At 39.7% G+C, this 18,110-nt stretch overlaps 2 protein-coding genes across 2 annotated transcripts in view; one reads left to right on the forward strand and one right to left on the reverse strand.

The window, feature by feature from the left end:
- The window catches only part of LOC146456903 (uncharacterized), a 4,665-nt gene extending 723 nt beyond the window's left edge, over positions 1-3,942 (reverse strand). The window contains exons 1-2 of the mRNA XM_085092569.1: positions 3,926-3,942; positions 1-1,702 (exon numbers count right to left, since the gene is read on the reverse strand). The exon at positions 1-1,702 is cut by the window's left edge and continues 723 nt beyond it. Coding sequence (XP_084948695.1) covers positions 102-1,702; position 3,926 — 1,602 coding nt within the window. The 5' untranslated portion in view covers positions 3,927-3,942 and the 3' untranslated portion in view covers positions 1-101. The remainder of the gene's footprint in view (positions 1,703-3,925) is intronic.
- A 290-nt stretch (positions 3,943-4,232) lies between these two features.
- On the forward strand, positions 4,233-15,363 carry LOC146456904 (uncharacterized). The gene is made up of 5 exons (XM_085092568.1): positions 4,233-5,427; positions 6,477-6,574; positions 10,389-10,621; positions 11,810-12,193; positions 13,009-15,363. The coding sequence occupies exons 1-5, from the start codon at positions 4,423-4,425 to the stop codon at positions 13,173-13,175; spliced, it is 1,887 nt and encodes a 628-aa protein (XP_084948694.1). The 5' UTR covers positions 4,233-4,422; the 3' UTR covers positions 13,176-15,363.
- Positions 15,364-18,110: the final 2,747 nt, after the last annotated feature.

Consider the following 18,110-nt stretch of genomic DNA (forward strand, 5'->3'; position numbering starts at 1 on the left):
CAGTTCTTAAAATTCATGATACTTTCTTTTAATGTCCAATTGCTTTGAGGCTATTCGACCAAAACACAGCGTTAACATTACATGCAGTACGTCGCTGTTTGTTAGTCCTGTAATGCAAGAGGATCAAAGGTTTGAACGACGAATCGCCAAACTTCTATTTGAAATCCATTAACTATCTCTGCTCGCATCATGAAATGGATATCACGGTTAAACCAGTACAGAGTTTTGGCTGTTTCACCACATTCCATTGAGTTGTAGGCGTCCTGGCCGCGGGTGAACTCATCGTTAGTTTTGTCTTGGATGTTGATTTTTTGACGAGCATCTAACTGACCTAGCCAGCCTTCTTCTCGCGACAACGCAAACTCTATTACCCTGACATCGTCTACAGGCGGTTCTAACCTAGAACTTAAGATTCTGTTCAGGTAAAGCATGAGGTAACCACCGGTAGAAAAAAAAGGCTCAAAAAAAAACCACAATCCTTGTGGGTATGATGACCGAGGCTGAACATCCTGGACAAACTTGAGCTTTTTGCACTGCCCGGCTGTACCAGAAACAACTTTCATGGGGCAGTCAGTCTCATTGATGAACTGAACCCAAAATGGCGCCCCGATCACCTTTGACACCATCCTTACCAAACCATTTCCAGGAGGTACTTGATGCCGGTGGGCTAACTTCAGCTTCACCGACTGGCGAGATACTTTCACTGCCGCAGACTCAACGTCTGTCAAGTTAGGCATTTGGGACATATTTAAGCTGGTTCTTACCACTTCTACCAGCCTTTTAGCAGACAATTTTCTGCTTAAAACGAGGATCTTTGTCAGTTTTCCACCCTCGTACGGAAGGCTGCCAAGAAATGTTAAATATCTGCCATCGGAAAGAAAACCAAGTTTCGCTTCAGCATCATTTATCTGACAGCTAATTTTTCGATCCACTGCTTTTTCATCTTCCTTGTATTCGCTCCCCATTTCTGAAAACTTTCCTTTGGCAGCCATTAGAAGTGCCATGAAGCAGCTGTAAGCCTGGCAGTAAGTTGCCACAGCCGTCACAAAATCTGCCACGTCAGGATCTTTTGTAAGGGAATGTTCGTCGTACTTAAATGGCAGGGGTGACTCTAACCTGTTGGCCAACTCACCCATAAACTGAATGAAGTCATTCCATAAGTTTGGATCGTCCAGCTTCTCTCCCGGCCTCATTGTACGCAGCTGGGTGGCTTGGTCTACCACACGTCGTTTAAAGCCGTCATATTTCTGGTCCTGTAGCTTTCTGTTGAATTTTACGAGTTCCATGTTCATCTCGTTGGCTAGTTGGTTGACCACACTTGGCTGCTTTGGTGCGTCACGAATGAGAATCGCACCAATAACGCCGCAGATAGCTTTAATGGCCACCCCCTGAGGCCCTCCTGCCAGCATCGGAGCAACGCTTGAGATGATGTCTAAAACACCTCTTATAATTTCCACTTCAGAACCACTTTCAAACTTTTTTGCACCTTTTACTACGGCTTCTAGAACTTTACCCACATCTTCAAATGGTATTTTCTCTGCTTTCTCCTGGCTTTTTCCCTTCTGTTCTTTCACCCAATCGTCTATCGTATCAAGCTTTTCCTGCTGACTGGAAATATCTGATGAAATCTCTTTCAAAGATTGGAGCTGATTTTCGACGGCATCCCACTTATTGTCTTTGTTGTTACAAGCCGCCATTTCCACTACAAGAATAAAAAGAAAATTAATCCATGAAAATTTATGAAAAACGATCGCTGAATCACTAATCACACGGCCACCTTAATAATCGACTCCCAGATATCGCATTATGTGTGTACCTTGAACTGGACTATTAAACTGAAAGGATTTTTTTTTAATCCAAGACAGGAGCCCATGTCCAAGATCAATATCGTAAAAGTCAATAGAGATAAAAATCCTGAGACCGTGAAGAGAATTTGACAGCTCTTCTGCCAGATCCAGTAACCATCCCAATAATCACAGTATCAGAAAACTCAAGGAAAAAATTGGGTACCCCCTTTGTGGCCCTGTTATTTTTCCAGAGGTCCCCCAACACACATTCCTAAAATTTCAGCACCCCCCGCCTTCAATATTTCCATGCCGCCCCCTCTCCATATTACAAGAACTTTCCCTAATCACTCCCTCTTCATTCTACAGACTGAGATAGCTGACGATTTACTTGAGCCTTTAGGTCTTGTCTCAAATAACAACTTCCGAGTTAACACTGAGTCAGCACTTTCCATTGCCAGGTGAAAAAAGTCAAGTTTCTATTAAGGCTTCATATTCATTCAGTTCCATGTTCTTTCCACCCCTGGGCGATGTTGGATGGATTATGGCTAGTTTAAAGACCTTCCAACCAGGGCACCTAACTGTCTATTTTGTTGGATATATGTTCGGAAAGTCTTGAATCATCTCAGAAATTGGATTAAGTCGTAAAGAAATCTAAATTTACCGGCAACATTCTTCGGCAAAATTTCAGCTCAAACTTTCAAAACGCTGGAAAACTAATTTCTTTTGTGTTCAAAGAGGCAAATATGTTGTTAAAAATTGGGTTTTGAAATGATAGTAAATTTGCATGATACTTTCCCTTTAATACATCACTGTTTGCAAAAAATGAATAATGATCAATGGAAGTAGAGGAGAGGTCTTGGAGCAATTAAGAGTAGGCATTTGAACAGCTTAAATTTTGCCCCGGGAGGAGAGAATTTGAACAACCTAATTGTCAAAAGTTGAAATGCCCGTAGGGTTCCCCCCTCCCGGGAGGATGTTACAGTTTTGAATTGATCGGCGTATAAATTCAGGGAATAATTTTCCGTCCCCTACAACACTCTGTAACTTGTTAGATTTTAAAAAATCTTCAGCTAAAGCATCCGAACAAATCAAGCTGTATTTGCTAACGATCTGGGCACTCAGGGGACAACAATTTCAGTATTTTGCTTTAAAATTCTCGTTCGGTGCCCCTATTCCAAACCTTTCATCATGTGACAGATCTGTTAAAGAACATTGCTATCTATCCTTAGTGCGCCCGATTGTTGAATACGCTACTGTTGCCTGGTCTCCACACACCAAAAAAGGGATTGACTGCATTGAGTCTGTACGCAGCGCGGTTTGTTAACAACGATTATAGCCGTTATAGTACTTGTATCATCTATGCTCACGGACCTAAATTGGCCCTCACTGCAATTAAGACGTAGCATATGTGATATCGGCATGTTTTATCAAATACATAGAGGTCACGTTAACATCTCCCTCCCCCACGAGCTTACCTCTGTGCCCGCGTACAGCCGTACAAGCGCGAGTCATGACTTTAAGATAAGTCTACCGTTCTCTTCAGTCGACGCTTACAAACACTCATTTTATGTAAGATCAATCCCAGCGTGGAATGCATTACCACCTGACATCGTCAACTTCTGGCTCTTACTCGGAATTTATTAGTTCTTTATATGTTCTGCATGCATAATTTAACCTATTATGCGTCCGCTGGCCGCTCCATTGCCGGATTAGCTTTGCTAATGGCAATTATGCTAATTAAAGATTAAAGATATTTATCAAAGATGCGAGCAATTCGTAAGTGCCAGAAACCAACAAAGATCAGAAGCGAGACAGTTCAGTTTGACACCCGTGGTGTTTAGATTTGATCGTCTTTTAAGTTAGGTAGGTCTGTTTTTCCTTCACGTTAATTTAACGTCTTGCAACAAGTTTTGTACAGAACTATTGCTATCATTTCTCCCGATTACCGGTCTTCAAACACATAGAGTTAACAATTAGCTTAATTTTAACGTGTTGATAATGATAATATTCCGATGACGAAAGTGAAAGTAGCAGTAGTGTATATAGCTTAGATTTGCATTCATATCACGAACAGTTTTTGAAGTAATGAGACACACCATGAATTTCTTTGGAACTTGAGGTACTTACCCTTCACTTACTTTGTTTAGAGCGCTCTATCAAACCTCATCTTGAAGTAAAAATCAACCTCATCTTGAAGTAAAAATTGTGGGTGGAAGGAGAGTTGAGGTCGCCGTTGACAAGCATGGAAAGCCGTTAAATCAGGCAAAGAGCAATAACCAGACAGGATCGAGCTTTCAAAAGCAAGGAAATCAATGTGGTGTGAGCACGATCAAAACACGAACGGCACTTTTTACTTCAAATATGTCCTTTGTACTTCCGGCTTGTGTACCAGGTCTGAAGGTAAAGACTGGGGAGAGAAGGTCGGTTTTCAGTTTGTTGGTCGTGTAAGCGTCACTAAATGTAGCTCACACACCATAGCAACGACGATTCAACCTTTAAATTCATCTTGTAGAGAAATTCTCTGATTCCCATCTGTGTTTATATCAGTAATGGATATAACAGCTATAATTTTCTTGACTACCAAGAACTTATCTTTCAGACGTGAGTTTGTCTATTTGGGGTAAAAGTTCTCAAAATGGCTGGCTTGGCACCGTTTGGAAGAGACGATCAACCTCATCTTGAAGTAAAAATTGTGGGTGGAAGGAGAGTTGAGGTCGCCGTTGACAAGCATGGAAAGCCGTTAAATCAGGCAAAGAGCAATAACCAGACAGGATCGAGCTTTCAAGGTCAACAATATGATCGAAGTTCTTCGGTATTGTCGTCTGCAAGCTCTGCGAAATCGTCCGTTATAACTGCTCCTCCGTGGCTAAACAGAGGTGATACACCTCCAAGAAAGATTTTAAAATCATTGGAGAATCCAGATGATCGTCATTATAATTCGCAGGAAGGCTTAAGGAAATTCTCTTCCCCGAATTCGTCACCGGTTTTGCCTCCTATCAAAAAGGATTCTGGTGTCGCTGATGATAAAATAGCCCAAACCAGAGGTCTAGCTTCAAGTCTTAATGCGGTGCTCATGGGATTTGATACTTTGAAACTGAAAGATGCTTATCTTAATTTTGCAGGTTTTGATTCTACTTTGACAGGCTTTGTTGCTGCAGATCAAATTGAAAGGGAATTCTCCAGATTACAAATCCCTATCAAAGGAAGGCTTTTAAATGAACTGTTAGCTTCTTTCATGTCTGCTCATAGACCGAACTGGGTGAACTACGAACAGCTTTTGAAATTTATCAGTAGTGCAGTTCAGCCAACTGTTGCAAGAGAATTTACCATCCCACAGCTTGATCTATCATCGAATCCCGGAGACCGCCTTCAACAAAAAATGTCTAAAAGTTCTCCTAGGGAAACCAACTTGCCGCTAAAACCAAATCAGGTGTCACCAAGAGGTGATGACATGCAGAAAGGTCGGCAGAGTGCTATTACGATGAGAAAGGCTTTTCAAGACAAGCAAGATACTGAGATCTTACTGCAAATGGAGCAAATATTGAAAGAAGTTGATCAAGCACAAGGACTTGTTCAAGCTTTGAGAAGAACTTTACAGGAACAGGATGTAGAAGGAGCAGAATATATGTCATCTCAAAAGGTTTTTAAACAGCAATAATGAATTTAATTGAACTGCAAAAGAAATGTTCAAAGATACATGTAAGGAAGATTATTGAATTTATGAATGCAACTTGAGGAGTTGTCAAGAGAAAGTGAGAAGAAATTATTCAAGCCTTCAATGAGGGTCGTACAGGGGGGTCTCTTGCACGGTTCACGAACAGAAAAAATAGCAAATCACGGATCATAGAAATGAAAATTTCGTTTTCAAGTTCTTCACGGGTCACGCAAAACCTTCAGGTCACGGATTACGAAGAATAATTTATTACATTCCCGTTTCACGGGAAATAAAATCAGCTAATCACGCGTCACGAAAATACCCCTGTACGACCCTCTTCAATGATTCTCCACATCTTTTTACATATAATTCTTCCACAGTTCAAATATTAAGAAATTTCATGATCAAGTATATTTAATCTAGTATTATTATTCATCCCAGTTATTTATTGCAAACTCTCAAAATGACTGGCTACAAGTTGATACAACTTTTTGACAATTTAGGTGGTTCTGCACCCACCTCGCATAATTTTTTCTAACTTTGCAAAAATTTGTATCTGAACATGCTGATTACAGGATAATTTACAGTTCCATAATAAAAAATGGGGGTGACCAAGCTCGTTTCCCAGTTATAAACACTTTAAGGTAAAATTAGGGGTGTTTTTCACAGGTTATGATGTTGCTGTGGCAACCTATGATATTGAGAAAATGATCATAACGTTGCTTAGGCATGTTCTTGATACCATTATGGTTGTACAAACTGATAAAGAGTACATGTAGTTGTATTGATTCGTTAAAGTATTAATGCTAGAAAGTGATGGAAACTGGTGCCATCTACCTTAAGTCACACATTAATAATTATTAAGAGCTACTGTTCACACTAGGTCTATAGTCATATTTATTTCATAAATACTTCACGGCATTTGGCAGTTTTCACTCATGCATGCAGCGAGTTAATTGTTTAACCAGGTCAGCTGAATGATAGCAAACCTTTTTATTCTGTAAATATTTGACTCAACTTTTGCCGTTCCTCAGCTAAAGAGAGCCTGTTTGCAGCATCATGTTCCTTTCAACGACTCTTTGTTGGATAAAATCATCAACCGACTTGACAGACACAACTCTGGAAAAGTGAGGTAAACAATAAGTATTTATAATTCAGGTAGTGGTATCTTCATCACCACCATCATCATGATAATTTTTTATGATCATTTAACCATCGCTGTATCGTCAAGATTACTATAATTATCTTCACTGTCATTACTATTGTCTTGGGTGCAAGGTAAATATCCCTGGTATAAATAACCCCGCATGTTCTCATTGGTCAAAACACATCACATGGTACAAAATTGGATGGCAGTTATCAGACAATAACAGTTGTCCAATTTCATAACAGTCACCCAATTTTTTTTTGACGAGAAAAACAAATAACAACATCACAGTTTCAGTCTAACTTGTTGTAATCCAATGGTAGTTTAAAAAAATATAGTTAACTACAGTAGTTAGCTTGCAATTATTTGGTTAAAGTGGTTGTTGTTGCACTACAGGGTTAAATCATGATTACGACATGCAAAATCACGCTTTAGCTAAAGTTCTTGTGCGACCAACAAAAAAGTCAATTTCAAGATGTTAGCAGATGGCGATGTAATTGAAACCAAAAGCAGCAGATTTCAAAGAGCTTAAGTGCAATCTAAAGCATATAAAAAAGTAGGCTTTATCTCAAGCACTTTTCTAAAGCTTGTTCGGTGAGCCAATTATTTGCAAGCTCAAAAATTACTGCTGTCTGGTTGTTTTTGGCATCAAAAAAGTCTCACACAAGAAAATGTCTGATCGCGCCATTGGCCCTTTTTTCCAAATTGATGATTGTCAGCCTCAGCAGAGGTAAGCAGACAAATTTGAAACACGTCCAAGAATTTATCAACATTCTTGGCTTTATTTTTAAAAGTGATTGGCAGCCAGGAGCTTTGTTTGAAATAAGTAATGTGAACAAGGAATGTATATATAGCCTACGTTGTCAGCTCAGCAGCAACATTTGAACCATTGTGAGGCGACAAGACCTTGGTTTCCCAATTATTGTTCCTAATTAATAGGTAAAGTGCAACCAAGATGAGGACTATTTTGACTTTATCAGCCATCAGGATATTATAACTTTTTTGAGAAAGCTTGCTGTCTCAGACATGACACAACAAAAGCATGCGAAGATGTGGCAGCTTTGACTTGGCATTCTACTCACTACCAGATAAAATTTGCTAAATCATAATTCAAAAGTTTGCTTTAGCTCTCTAGCAGGGCTGTCACTAAGATTTCAAGTTGCTGGATAAATACAACAAGTAGGCGGGGAATCAAACAGCTAGGATTTTCTTTTGGTTCTATTTTTCTTCTATTTTCCTATGAAAATTGGCGGGGGCCATGTTCTTAGTAACCGGGGCCCGGCCCCCACCTCTTAATGACAGCCCTGCTCTAGTGTCACCACAGTCAGTCATGCCATGGCCATGACTGGCTGTTTTTTGTGTTTTTCATAGTAAAACATGCATGTTTCAGAAATCAGTTGGAGGGTTATTAAATAAAATATGAATAACCTCCTTTCTGGCTTGCTATTGTTATCAGTGTGATAATGCCCTCAGCTGAAAGATTGTCCCAATTTCACAGTTACCCTTGGAGCTTCACTTCTCAGCTAACTGTTCATTTTTTGGACAATCTTTCAGCGTTGGGCATTATCCTCCAATCTACCAGCTGCCTGAAGAGGTTTATTTGCTAAATACAAGCTACATGTATATGTAAATAAATTATTTATTAATATGTGCCACCCCAAGGGTAGCATATTACTTCTCTTTAAAATGCAAGTGACCCACACAAAAGAAGAACCAACACTTTACTGACTTTGCTGTGTTCAAGACTGAAATTTCTCCATCAGTTTCCAAGGTCCTAATTTTTTAACTCTGTTAGTCTTGAAATTCGAAATGCAACAAGTACCGCTTCCCTTTGTAGTAAGCTGAAAACATTCCTCTTATCATAAATATTTCTTTGTATATTTATTTATTTATTTACCTCTGCTTTTCACTTTCATTGTTTTTTTTTTTTAGCCTAACTATGCTCAAATTATATGACTATGTAGTATATTTTAAGATTTACTGTAGCTCTGCCATTGATTTTGGTCCCATGTGTAACTATGATAATATTTTGTTCTAAATACTTAACTGAGGGAGCCCATTCCTTATAAGCCCGGTGGCTTCCCTTGGGCTTCCTCACCATTATTGTTTAAATAATAATTTTTTTTCTTGCTTTTGTACAACTTATGGCAGAACAATAAACTGAACTAAAAACTGTCAACTGACTTTAATTTGTTGTGTTCAAGACTGAACCAACTCAAGCAATGTATTCATGCAGGTTGTGAACAAAAGAAATATAAAGTCAAGCATTCATTTGGTACCTCTTCTGTGTAGATTTGCTAGCATTTGAAAGAAAAGTAATTTATAAGCTATTTCTTGTTCATTTAGCACTCTACTCAAAAACTAAATATACAACCACAGTTCTTACATAACAAGCAGTCTTTGTGCCAATTAAAATAGAGCTTAATACATGTATCTGTTGCAATTTTGATTTCAAGGCAAAAAAAGTCACTATCAATAAATAATTTTCTTGCATAAAACACTTTAATAATTATTAATTATTTTAATTACTTTAATAATTACTAAGCTTAAATAATTATTGGCTTCCTCACCATTAGTGTTTAAATAATTATTTTCTCCTTGCTTTTGTACAACTTATGGCAAAACAATAAACTGAAACTGAATAAAACTGGTTAAATCTCATTACAACCAATTTTAGTGCCATAAATAAATTTATAATAATACATTGTCCATGTAAAACATACATAATCTGCAAGTTTGCATGCTGTACTTAATGACTAAAATTAGTAAAATGAGGGCAAACTTGCCGGGTAAACTTTGTGGCAAGTGATGGTATGTAGAGATGATGTGGCTGGGGGTGGTACATGACTTTAATCGGAGGCTATGCCCAAAAAGGGTTCAAATTTTCAGGCTGTGGATATATAAAATGGTAGGGATTTCACAAGCTGAAGTATTCAAAGGATAGGGTAAACTGTCCTTTAGATATTTTTAAAGGATGGTGCCTACTTTTGTTATTGCGCATACGTTCTGTGCATCTCGAGATACTCGGGTTTCCTATGGGTGGTGCCTGCTAATACAGGGATATTTTTGTGAGGTTTAAAACTATACAGAGAAAATAGAACTTAGCAAATGCTTTTGGTAGGCCGAAAGAAAATTGGGGGTAACCATGCATTTTTCAGAGATAATTAGGCTTCAATTTAGGAAAAGAAATCCCATGTTTTGGCGCTTTTTAGAGATATTATTGCTTAATTATCTCTAAAAAATGCGTGGCTACCCCCAATTTTCGTTTTGGATTCCAATAGCCCTTGCTAAGATCTGCGTTTTTTGCATAGTCATACACCGCACAAAAATACTTTGGTATTAGTTAAAGGATGTTTCAGAATATCTTGAACAGACCAACCAACAAGAGATGTCCTTGGGCTCTTTGGCCAGCGGTTGGTTGCCAGGAGAAATTCTAGCAAATTCGAAAAAAATTTAATTTTTTATCGGCTGCCTCGTAACAGCTTGCATTGTTTTACCTCAGAAATCCTTTGGTAACAAAATTCCTTTTCCCCAGAGTCTCTCCTGCCGACCAACTGCTGGCCAAAGAGCCTGAGGACTCTAGGTACAAGATTAATGGTAGGTATGTTAAACAGGAACCATTTGCTATGAAAGCTATATGAAATGGTTACATTCCTTTGAAAAATAGTATATAAAAGAGTAAAGGTTTGGATCTTGGGGTACAGCCCCCTATATAAAACTTTCCAGTCACCCTCCCCCTTCCCAGGTTGACATTGAGCCTTAATCTTATCTTAGTGAAGCTCTTTTTATCCTTCCTCAGCTGGCCTGAATTCTTGTCCTTTGTTGATCGAGCCCTGCCTCTTCCTGCACCTAACATTGCTTCAAGCCACAGTCAAAGTAGGGATGGTAGGCGTGGTTTAGAGACCCCTCCATCCAGGCCAGTTTGGGAAACAAGACAGCCCCTTAAGGGGCTGAGCCGAGAGGGAAGGTATCCATCTCAAGACAGTGGTTCGGGTTCAAAGGATATATATGATGAACAACAAAACATCTTAGGTAAGGAAAGCAGTTTTTACTTGCAACTGTTGTATGCAACCTCTGTAGCTCATGTACAACTGTAATTGCAAGAATAGAATGCAACTCTCAGCATTCATGACAATCATGGCATCGCCCATGGAGATTGCTGTTAATTGCCATGCGTGATATACCTAACATTTTACCATTTCCATATGCACTGCGAAACAATTTTAACAACAAAAACAAAAAATAACAAACCTATGCTTCTTGGAATGATAATCAGAATTTAAAAAAGTTGGGCAAATATCCATTTCAAGGGAATTGTAATAAAATATTCATTTAACTGATTTGAGCACTTTTCAAACAATAAACCCGTTAAACATAGTAAGAACGCACTCCTAATACAGATTGGAGTCGAGATTGTATGGGACAACGTTGATTGAATGAATGGATCTTGGGAAGCGTATCAGGCATCCCCCGCAGATTTTGCAGGGGCGGATGACATCATCACCAACTTGGCAAAGGAGAGAGAGCCTGGGATCGAGATCATCGAACACACTCCCTAACTTTGATTGTTACTAGTATTAATTTGATAATTTTGTAATATAATAATACAGTCGAACCTCCACTAACGGCCACCTCTCTATAACGGCCACTTTTTTGCCCCGGCGGACAGTCCATACATTAACTCTTGTTTAAACCTCTCTCCAACGGCAACGGCCACTAAAGCGGGTCCCCAACTGCCAAAATAACCTCTCGACAACGGCCAGTGTACAGTTCTTTTTCATGTGTAAAAGCCTTTTTCTATAAACGGATGCAGTATTCGACATTTGTCTTCGGAAAATTACGTTTCTGTATCCATTTTAATGATATACGTACTTTAATTGTGTGCCATTTATATGCTGCAGTAAGCATAAATTGTCTAGAATAATATAGCGAATGTTGCGAACTTTGCTCGTTTTGTCTTTCCGGTAAACATTTTGATTCAAAACATTATTTACGTTTTATTGTGTTTTTTATCTATATATATTATTTAAGATTGGATTGTCATTATAGGCTACAGTAAGCATGAACTTGGCACAATAAACATGTTGTACTTCCCGAAAAAAAGGTGTCATATTACAACCCCACCTCCCCATAACGGCCACCTCTCCACAACGGCCACTTTCTTCTGTCCCCAAGGTGGCCGTTGTGGAGAGGTTCAACTGTAATTGAAAAATTTTGTAGTGAAACGGCTGGAGGAGCACAGGGTGAGAGGCGGCTTCAGTCAGCAGCAAAGAGATTCTCAGGTCGCAAACTCAAGAGATCGAGAAATTCCCAAGAGGAGAGGCAGTGGAGATAACATGATGTCAGAAGATCCTGAGGAAGAAACAAAACAATTGGAGGACAGGCGCAAGGAATTGTTGAGACGTCAGCATCATCTGATTGAACAAAAACGACAGGTGCAAAAAGAACAAGAAGAAATTGAGCAGATTATAAAGAATCAGAAACAGAAATTGTATGGCGATGATAAGGATTATGACCCAGCACATTACTTTGAGGAAGAGAGTAAAGTCAAGCGGTTTATGAAGTTGGCAAATGCTTTGTATGTCTGTGATCAGCATCAGTCAGGTAGGTAGGAACTGAATGAAAGCACAAACTCGATTTTTTTTATTCCATACTTGTTTCTATGTTTTTGTAAAAGTTACTGCGAAAAAGCTGTCCCTCTATTAAGAGAAACAATGAGAAAAAAACAAACGGTTCTTAAAAATTTGGTTTATTTACACGTAAAGTGACGTCTGGCACGTGCACCTCTACTGCAAGAGATCCTGCGTAATCGTATTCAGAACAGTTTATTTGCGCGTCGTGTGGTCCCCTGCATTCGAAATTTTCGTAATTGCAGTAACTTGTTTCAATTTATTTGCCATAAACCATAAAAATATACAAGCATACATATAGTGTAATACTTACATTTACAGTAAATGTTAGATATTAAAAAAAAAAGGCTTTGGCAAGGAAGGCTATATAGAAGCCGGGGGGCTTATGGACCATATGCTTCCTAGGAATATAGAGTAAATAATGTGAGTTTCGGGTACTGAATATGTAATTAGATTATTTGGGTTCTTTTTAAGGGAAAAATAGCAAAAAAAACAAAACAAACTAACAAACAAGAAGAAAACGAGTGTGTAGCTCTTTAAAGAGTTTATGTGACAAAGTAAGAATTTTTTAAGTCTTTTGCCAAACAAACCAATACTCTCACTATCTTGAATTCCCTGACTTAGAGGTTAATAATAATAATATTAATAATAATAATAAGAAGAAGAAGAAGAAGAAGAAGAATAAGAATAAGAATAAGAATAAGAATAATAAGAATAATAATAGAAATAATAATAATAATAATAATAATAATTATAACGTTTTTCTGCTTGCATTTGTTTTCACTACAGGTCTTATTGAGGCTGACGAAGCTCGACGTCTACTTAATAACTACAACCTTGTAAATCAGTTGGACTTTTCAGCCGAGTTAATAGAAAACTCACTAAGAACTTGTTCAACAACAGATAACAAAGTAAGTGTGGATGACTTGATTGATGAGCTTAAAATCCACCTTTAAGAGTGATGAATTATTTTTTGGAATCTTCGGTGACTTTTGAAGTCCTGGTCAAACGGCTCATGATAGTCGATGATAGTTGATGATAGTCAAAACTATCATCAACTATTATCAACTATCAAGCAGGTGGTCAAACGACTCAAAGAAACTCGCAATAGCCGAGGATGGTTCACCGTGAGCCTCTTGTCTCAGGTACCTGCCAAATGTAAACATTGCAAACATGGCGTTACGTTACAAAACTTCGCACGGGTGAATTTTTCCTCGGCGAAAGAAGGTGGCAGCCTGCATCATTTTCCTTGAGTTGTTGGAGGAACTAACGGAGGATAAACCTCGAGAACGCTGGCGGAGAAAACAGCTGACCGAAAAACTATCCTCGGCTATCATGCGCGTGGTCATCAACTATCATGAAAAATGTGAACATGCTCGATGTGAATGATAGTTGGTGGTCAAACGAGCGCGCGAGTTTTAACTGTCATTGACTATCATGTGCCGTTTGACCAAGGCTTTACAGTTGGTCCTAATTATACTGAAACATAACAGTACGCTAATTAAAAATTTATTTGCGCCGCAGGTTACCTAACTAAACTTCCATATAGTACACAATTGACATAAATGATGGTATGAAATTAAGGGAGTATTCTTTTGGGACAATCCTGATTTTAATAGGAATAACAAGATGCATGATATTAGCTCCCAAATAACACAGTTCTACCTTTACCTTCATCCTCTCTTGGCCTTTACCCATTAACCTGAGAACCTTCCCAAAACAACAGAGTTCCTCTAGACTGCGAGCTGTCGTCCTTTTTTTTCTTAGATCACGCGCGCAATGTGAGGGTAAAATTATGAAAATTAGAATCAGGAGGGAGGAGGGATTGGGGAGAGGGAGGAAACAGTATTTTTTTCCTTCCCTCTGCGCCCGCGTTTCTCGTGGCTCGCGGCCTCGCCGTTCGCTACGTCCATCACGTGCGGAACACGCACAAAGCACAAAAAGAGTGTATGGATTAATACACATCAGGAGCCTGTACACGTGTGTAAATGGGTCTCGGCGACATACCGCTGGGGGAAGGGAGGGGGTAATCCTGCGATGGACTAGCATCTCATCCAGGGGGGAGTAACAATACTCCTAGTTGCTTCATACTACAGAAACCGTGTTATATTTGGGCCTTGTAGGCCACTCTAGGCTCTTGTGTGACTCAAGTAACCTTTTACCTTAAAATGTTTAATATTAAACAAATTTTACTCTTCACAATCACGTAATAATTCCTTGTTACCCTTCTTACAGTTTATTTAACAACTATTCCAACAGCGCCCGTTCGCAATAATTTACAATACTCCGTGCGGCGTATTTTATAATTGTAGAAAATTATTATTTATATAGGCTACTTTACCCTTCCTATATTATCCAAACACATACTTTTCGAAGACGTTAAACAGTGTTTTCTTTCTCAAATTACATTTTCGTATTACGCAACGTCGTTTTTAGACAGCTTGGTTTGTATAAAGTTTTGGGCAGCTCAGCAAAAAATCTTGAAATCTTGAACTCCCTTTACTGCGCCTTTCAATAACATGCGGACTCTAAACTTCAAAATTCAACCAACCGTTACGCTTTTCACTGCCGTCAATCACTGCAGCGGACCTCCTGGAAAACAAAACGTTCGTGCGCTGTGATTGGCGAATTTCGATCCACTTTGTCGGTTTCTGTATTTTTCTGGTGAGTTGCTTGTCACCGTAATTATGATTGACGGCAGTAAAACACGCAAATCATTAGCTGGGTTGAAGTTCAGTGTCCGTATGTTATTGAAAAGCGCAGTAAAAAGTGGAAAATGGCATTTCCTTCGGTTGCTTCAAGCTTTTAACGTGTTTTTGTTTTAAAAAATCGTGTATGAAAAGTTTGCGAACAATTTCTTTCCAAGACAAAAAACATTTAATGTACTTTTGCAAGAGTCATCCTCTCTTGACTTTCGTTATATTTACGTAACAACAAAATTCTCTGCCAGTCTTATACATGACATCTTGTAAAAAGTATATTTAGTCAAAAATTATGAACGAGTTTGTAAATTTTAAAGAATTCTCGATGTTATATTGTAGAGAATTAAGATGTAGATGTGTAAAGGTCCGTAAATACGGATGTAAAAAGAATTCCATCGTATAATGTGCTGTAACGAACGAATAAAAGTGACATCTTAGTCAACTTTGACTTCTTCATAAAACTACTACGTTCTGTGCTGGAGCCTCGAGAGAGGGGGCTTCCCTTTTAAGTGACTGGACCGTTTAGGACGGTGCCTACTATTGTTACTGCGCATACGTTCTGCGCATCTCGTGATACTGGGGTTTCCTATGGGTGGTGCCTAGTTATACAGGGATATTTTTGTGCGGTTTTAAACTATGAGGAGAAAGCAGAATTAAGCAAGTGCTCTTAGTATCCAAAAAGAAAATTGGGGGTAACCATGCATTTTTCAGAGATAATAAAGCTTAAATTTGGAAGAAAATGCCATGCATTACTTTGTATTTTACTGCTTTTTAGAATAATTGTTGTTTAATTATCTCAAAAAATGCGTGGTTATCCCCAATTTTCTTTTTGGATTTCCATAGCCCTTGCTAAGACCTGCCTTTCCCGCATAGTCATTAACAGCCCAAAACTACTTCGCTATTAGTAGGCACCGTCCTTAAGGGGTTAAAATTCGTCAGGGTTGGTACCCTTATCCGGGTATCATCAGGTTATGTCGGCCAAAATAACGCAGAACCTTCAACCTCGTTTTCCCTGGTAACGAGGTTGACGGACCTTCTAAAGCCTGCTCTTAGGGGTCTGCCTCGTCCCCAGTCTCTCTCTTTCGTCGAACGTGGTTTGGCGTTTCGCGTCCTTCCCATCAAGCCCTATGCCTCTGTTTTCCCGCTCTTTCCGCGAAAAGCGTTGGCACCTGGGCATGGCGCCATTTCAAGGATAAAGTTCAATAGACCCTTATCACTCGGCGGCCATGTTGAGTCTCGGGGGAATAAAAAGCTTTCTTTTTGCACAACAAGCCTCGGCCAGACGCGAATTCAGTGCGAGACGTGCCGTGCAAAAACAAATATTTTATATTCTCCTGAGACTCAACATGGCCGCCGAGTGATCAGGGTCTATTCAAACCACAAGTTGACGAGGTTGTGGTGCCTTTCAAGTTAAGGGGTACTTTTCAAACTTTACACAAACTGTCCCGCCACTTTTATAGAAGAGTCCAGCCTAGCGCACGATTAGGCGCATGCGCGGTGATATCCTGCGTGACAGGGCACACGGCAAAATGAGTGCGCATGCTCGCCACACGTGAGCAATCTTACTCGGCAAAATGGCGACATTTTTAAAATTCCCATTGCTTGTTCTCATTTTGCGTGGATAAGCCCAAATCAAAATAGATAGGGTTGTTGCTTTCAGGAAAGGTTCCTTCGAACTTCCTCCATCACATATCTAAAAAATATTGTGGTAACAGGTGTGAATTTGGCGATTGAAGTGGAGCATTTGTAATTGATTCACGCTTGAATCACAAATCTCCGGAGCATGCGCACTCATTTTGCCGCGGTGTCGCTCGAATCACAAATCTGCGGAGCATGCGCACTCATTTTGCCGCTGTGTCGCGTGGGCGGGAATCGGACGCGCACGGGAAAAGACTTATGGCGGGTGCTTCCTTTCCCCTCCCTCCGAGCTCCCCTCGTTTCATACGAGTAACACACGAATATTTTCGGGTAGATACGACAGTCGGATACATAAAGATCATATAGGATGGGTACTTCTCGGAAGTTTTAGTTGGGGTGTGCGGCTCAGTTCTCCAAACCCTGATCCTATTTCAGATCAAAATATGTAATTTTCCGGTGCCCTTTTTCAGACCTGGCGTCTAAAATCCAGATCCATTTGCAGAGGCCGGTTTGTAAAATCCATACCCGTTCTCAGGCTTTCGGACCAAAATGGTTAAAATCTACGATATGAAACAGACAGCGAGGAATACTCGTGCTAAGTGAATCAGCCATGTTCCCGATTTCAGACCAAAACGGCTCAAAAACCATAACCTTTGAGGCTGTACTTACCTGTATAGCTTACACAGGAGAGTAACCCCACCCCACCCCACCCCCACTCCCCTGATGTACCAGTTTGTTATATGATAGCAGTCAACTTCGTTCCCAAGGTCTCTCTTCTTCCACCCCCAAGAGCTCTTGGGGCGGGAAGAAGAGACGTGGGAACGAGGTTGACTCGTAGTTCATGTAAAACACTTCTTGTTAATGAAACCGGAAAGACGACGTTAACCCCAGCAAAGAGGAGATAAACCAGATGGCTATTTACAAACGTGTATGTATGTGGCCGAGGCTACACAGGACTACATAGCTAGTGGCTAGATCTGTGAGCATGGATTTCAAGCCCAGCGCACGCCCTAACCCGGCTGTCAAACATGCTGACTCTTCAAGGAAAACACGTACTTTCCGCCTCGTGAAGTCTTTATACCATGTGAATCATGGATCAAGAATAAATTATGCTGTTTCTTGTTAATGTAAACTGTGAACAGCCTTTTCCGTCGGCTAAGTGGTACGTAGACGTGCGCGAGAAAAATCCTGAACTCCGCGCGCGAAAATCGCCTGTCGCACGAATCATAACACATATCATCATCACGTGCGCTCACGTGCCCACGCGTTGCGTTCACGTGTACTTATTTGAATACCTCTCAGCCTGGAAAGACAGACTGTTTGAAATCTGCTGTTATCGTTGTCTTTTATTTGTTTTGGTGTGATATTGAAACTTTGGTCACTCCCTGTCTGGTTAGGAAATTGTCGAGTTGGTTCTCGCAGGATGGGCTCCTGGTTCTCCGCGTATCATTGTTATTCTTTACCTGGAATCAACTTACGCGGTTCTAGCTTTTGAGGATATGGACGAAATGCTCAATTGTAATCAATCAAATGAAAGTTAATGAGCAGTAG

The sequence above is a fragment of the Pavona decussata genome, unplaced genomic scaffold (assembly GCF_977016875.1).
Source record: "Pavona decussata unplaced genomic scaffold, jaPavDecu1.1 SCAFFOLD_253, whole genome shotgun sequence".
NCBI lineage: Eukaryota > Metazoa > Cnidaria > Anthozoa > Scleractinia > Agariciidae > Pavona > Pavona decussata.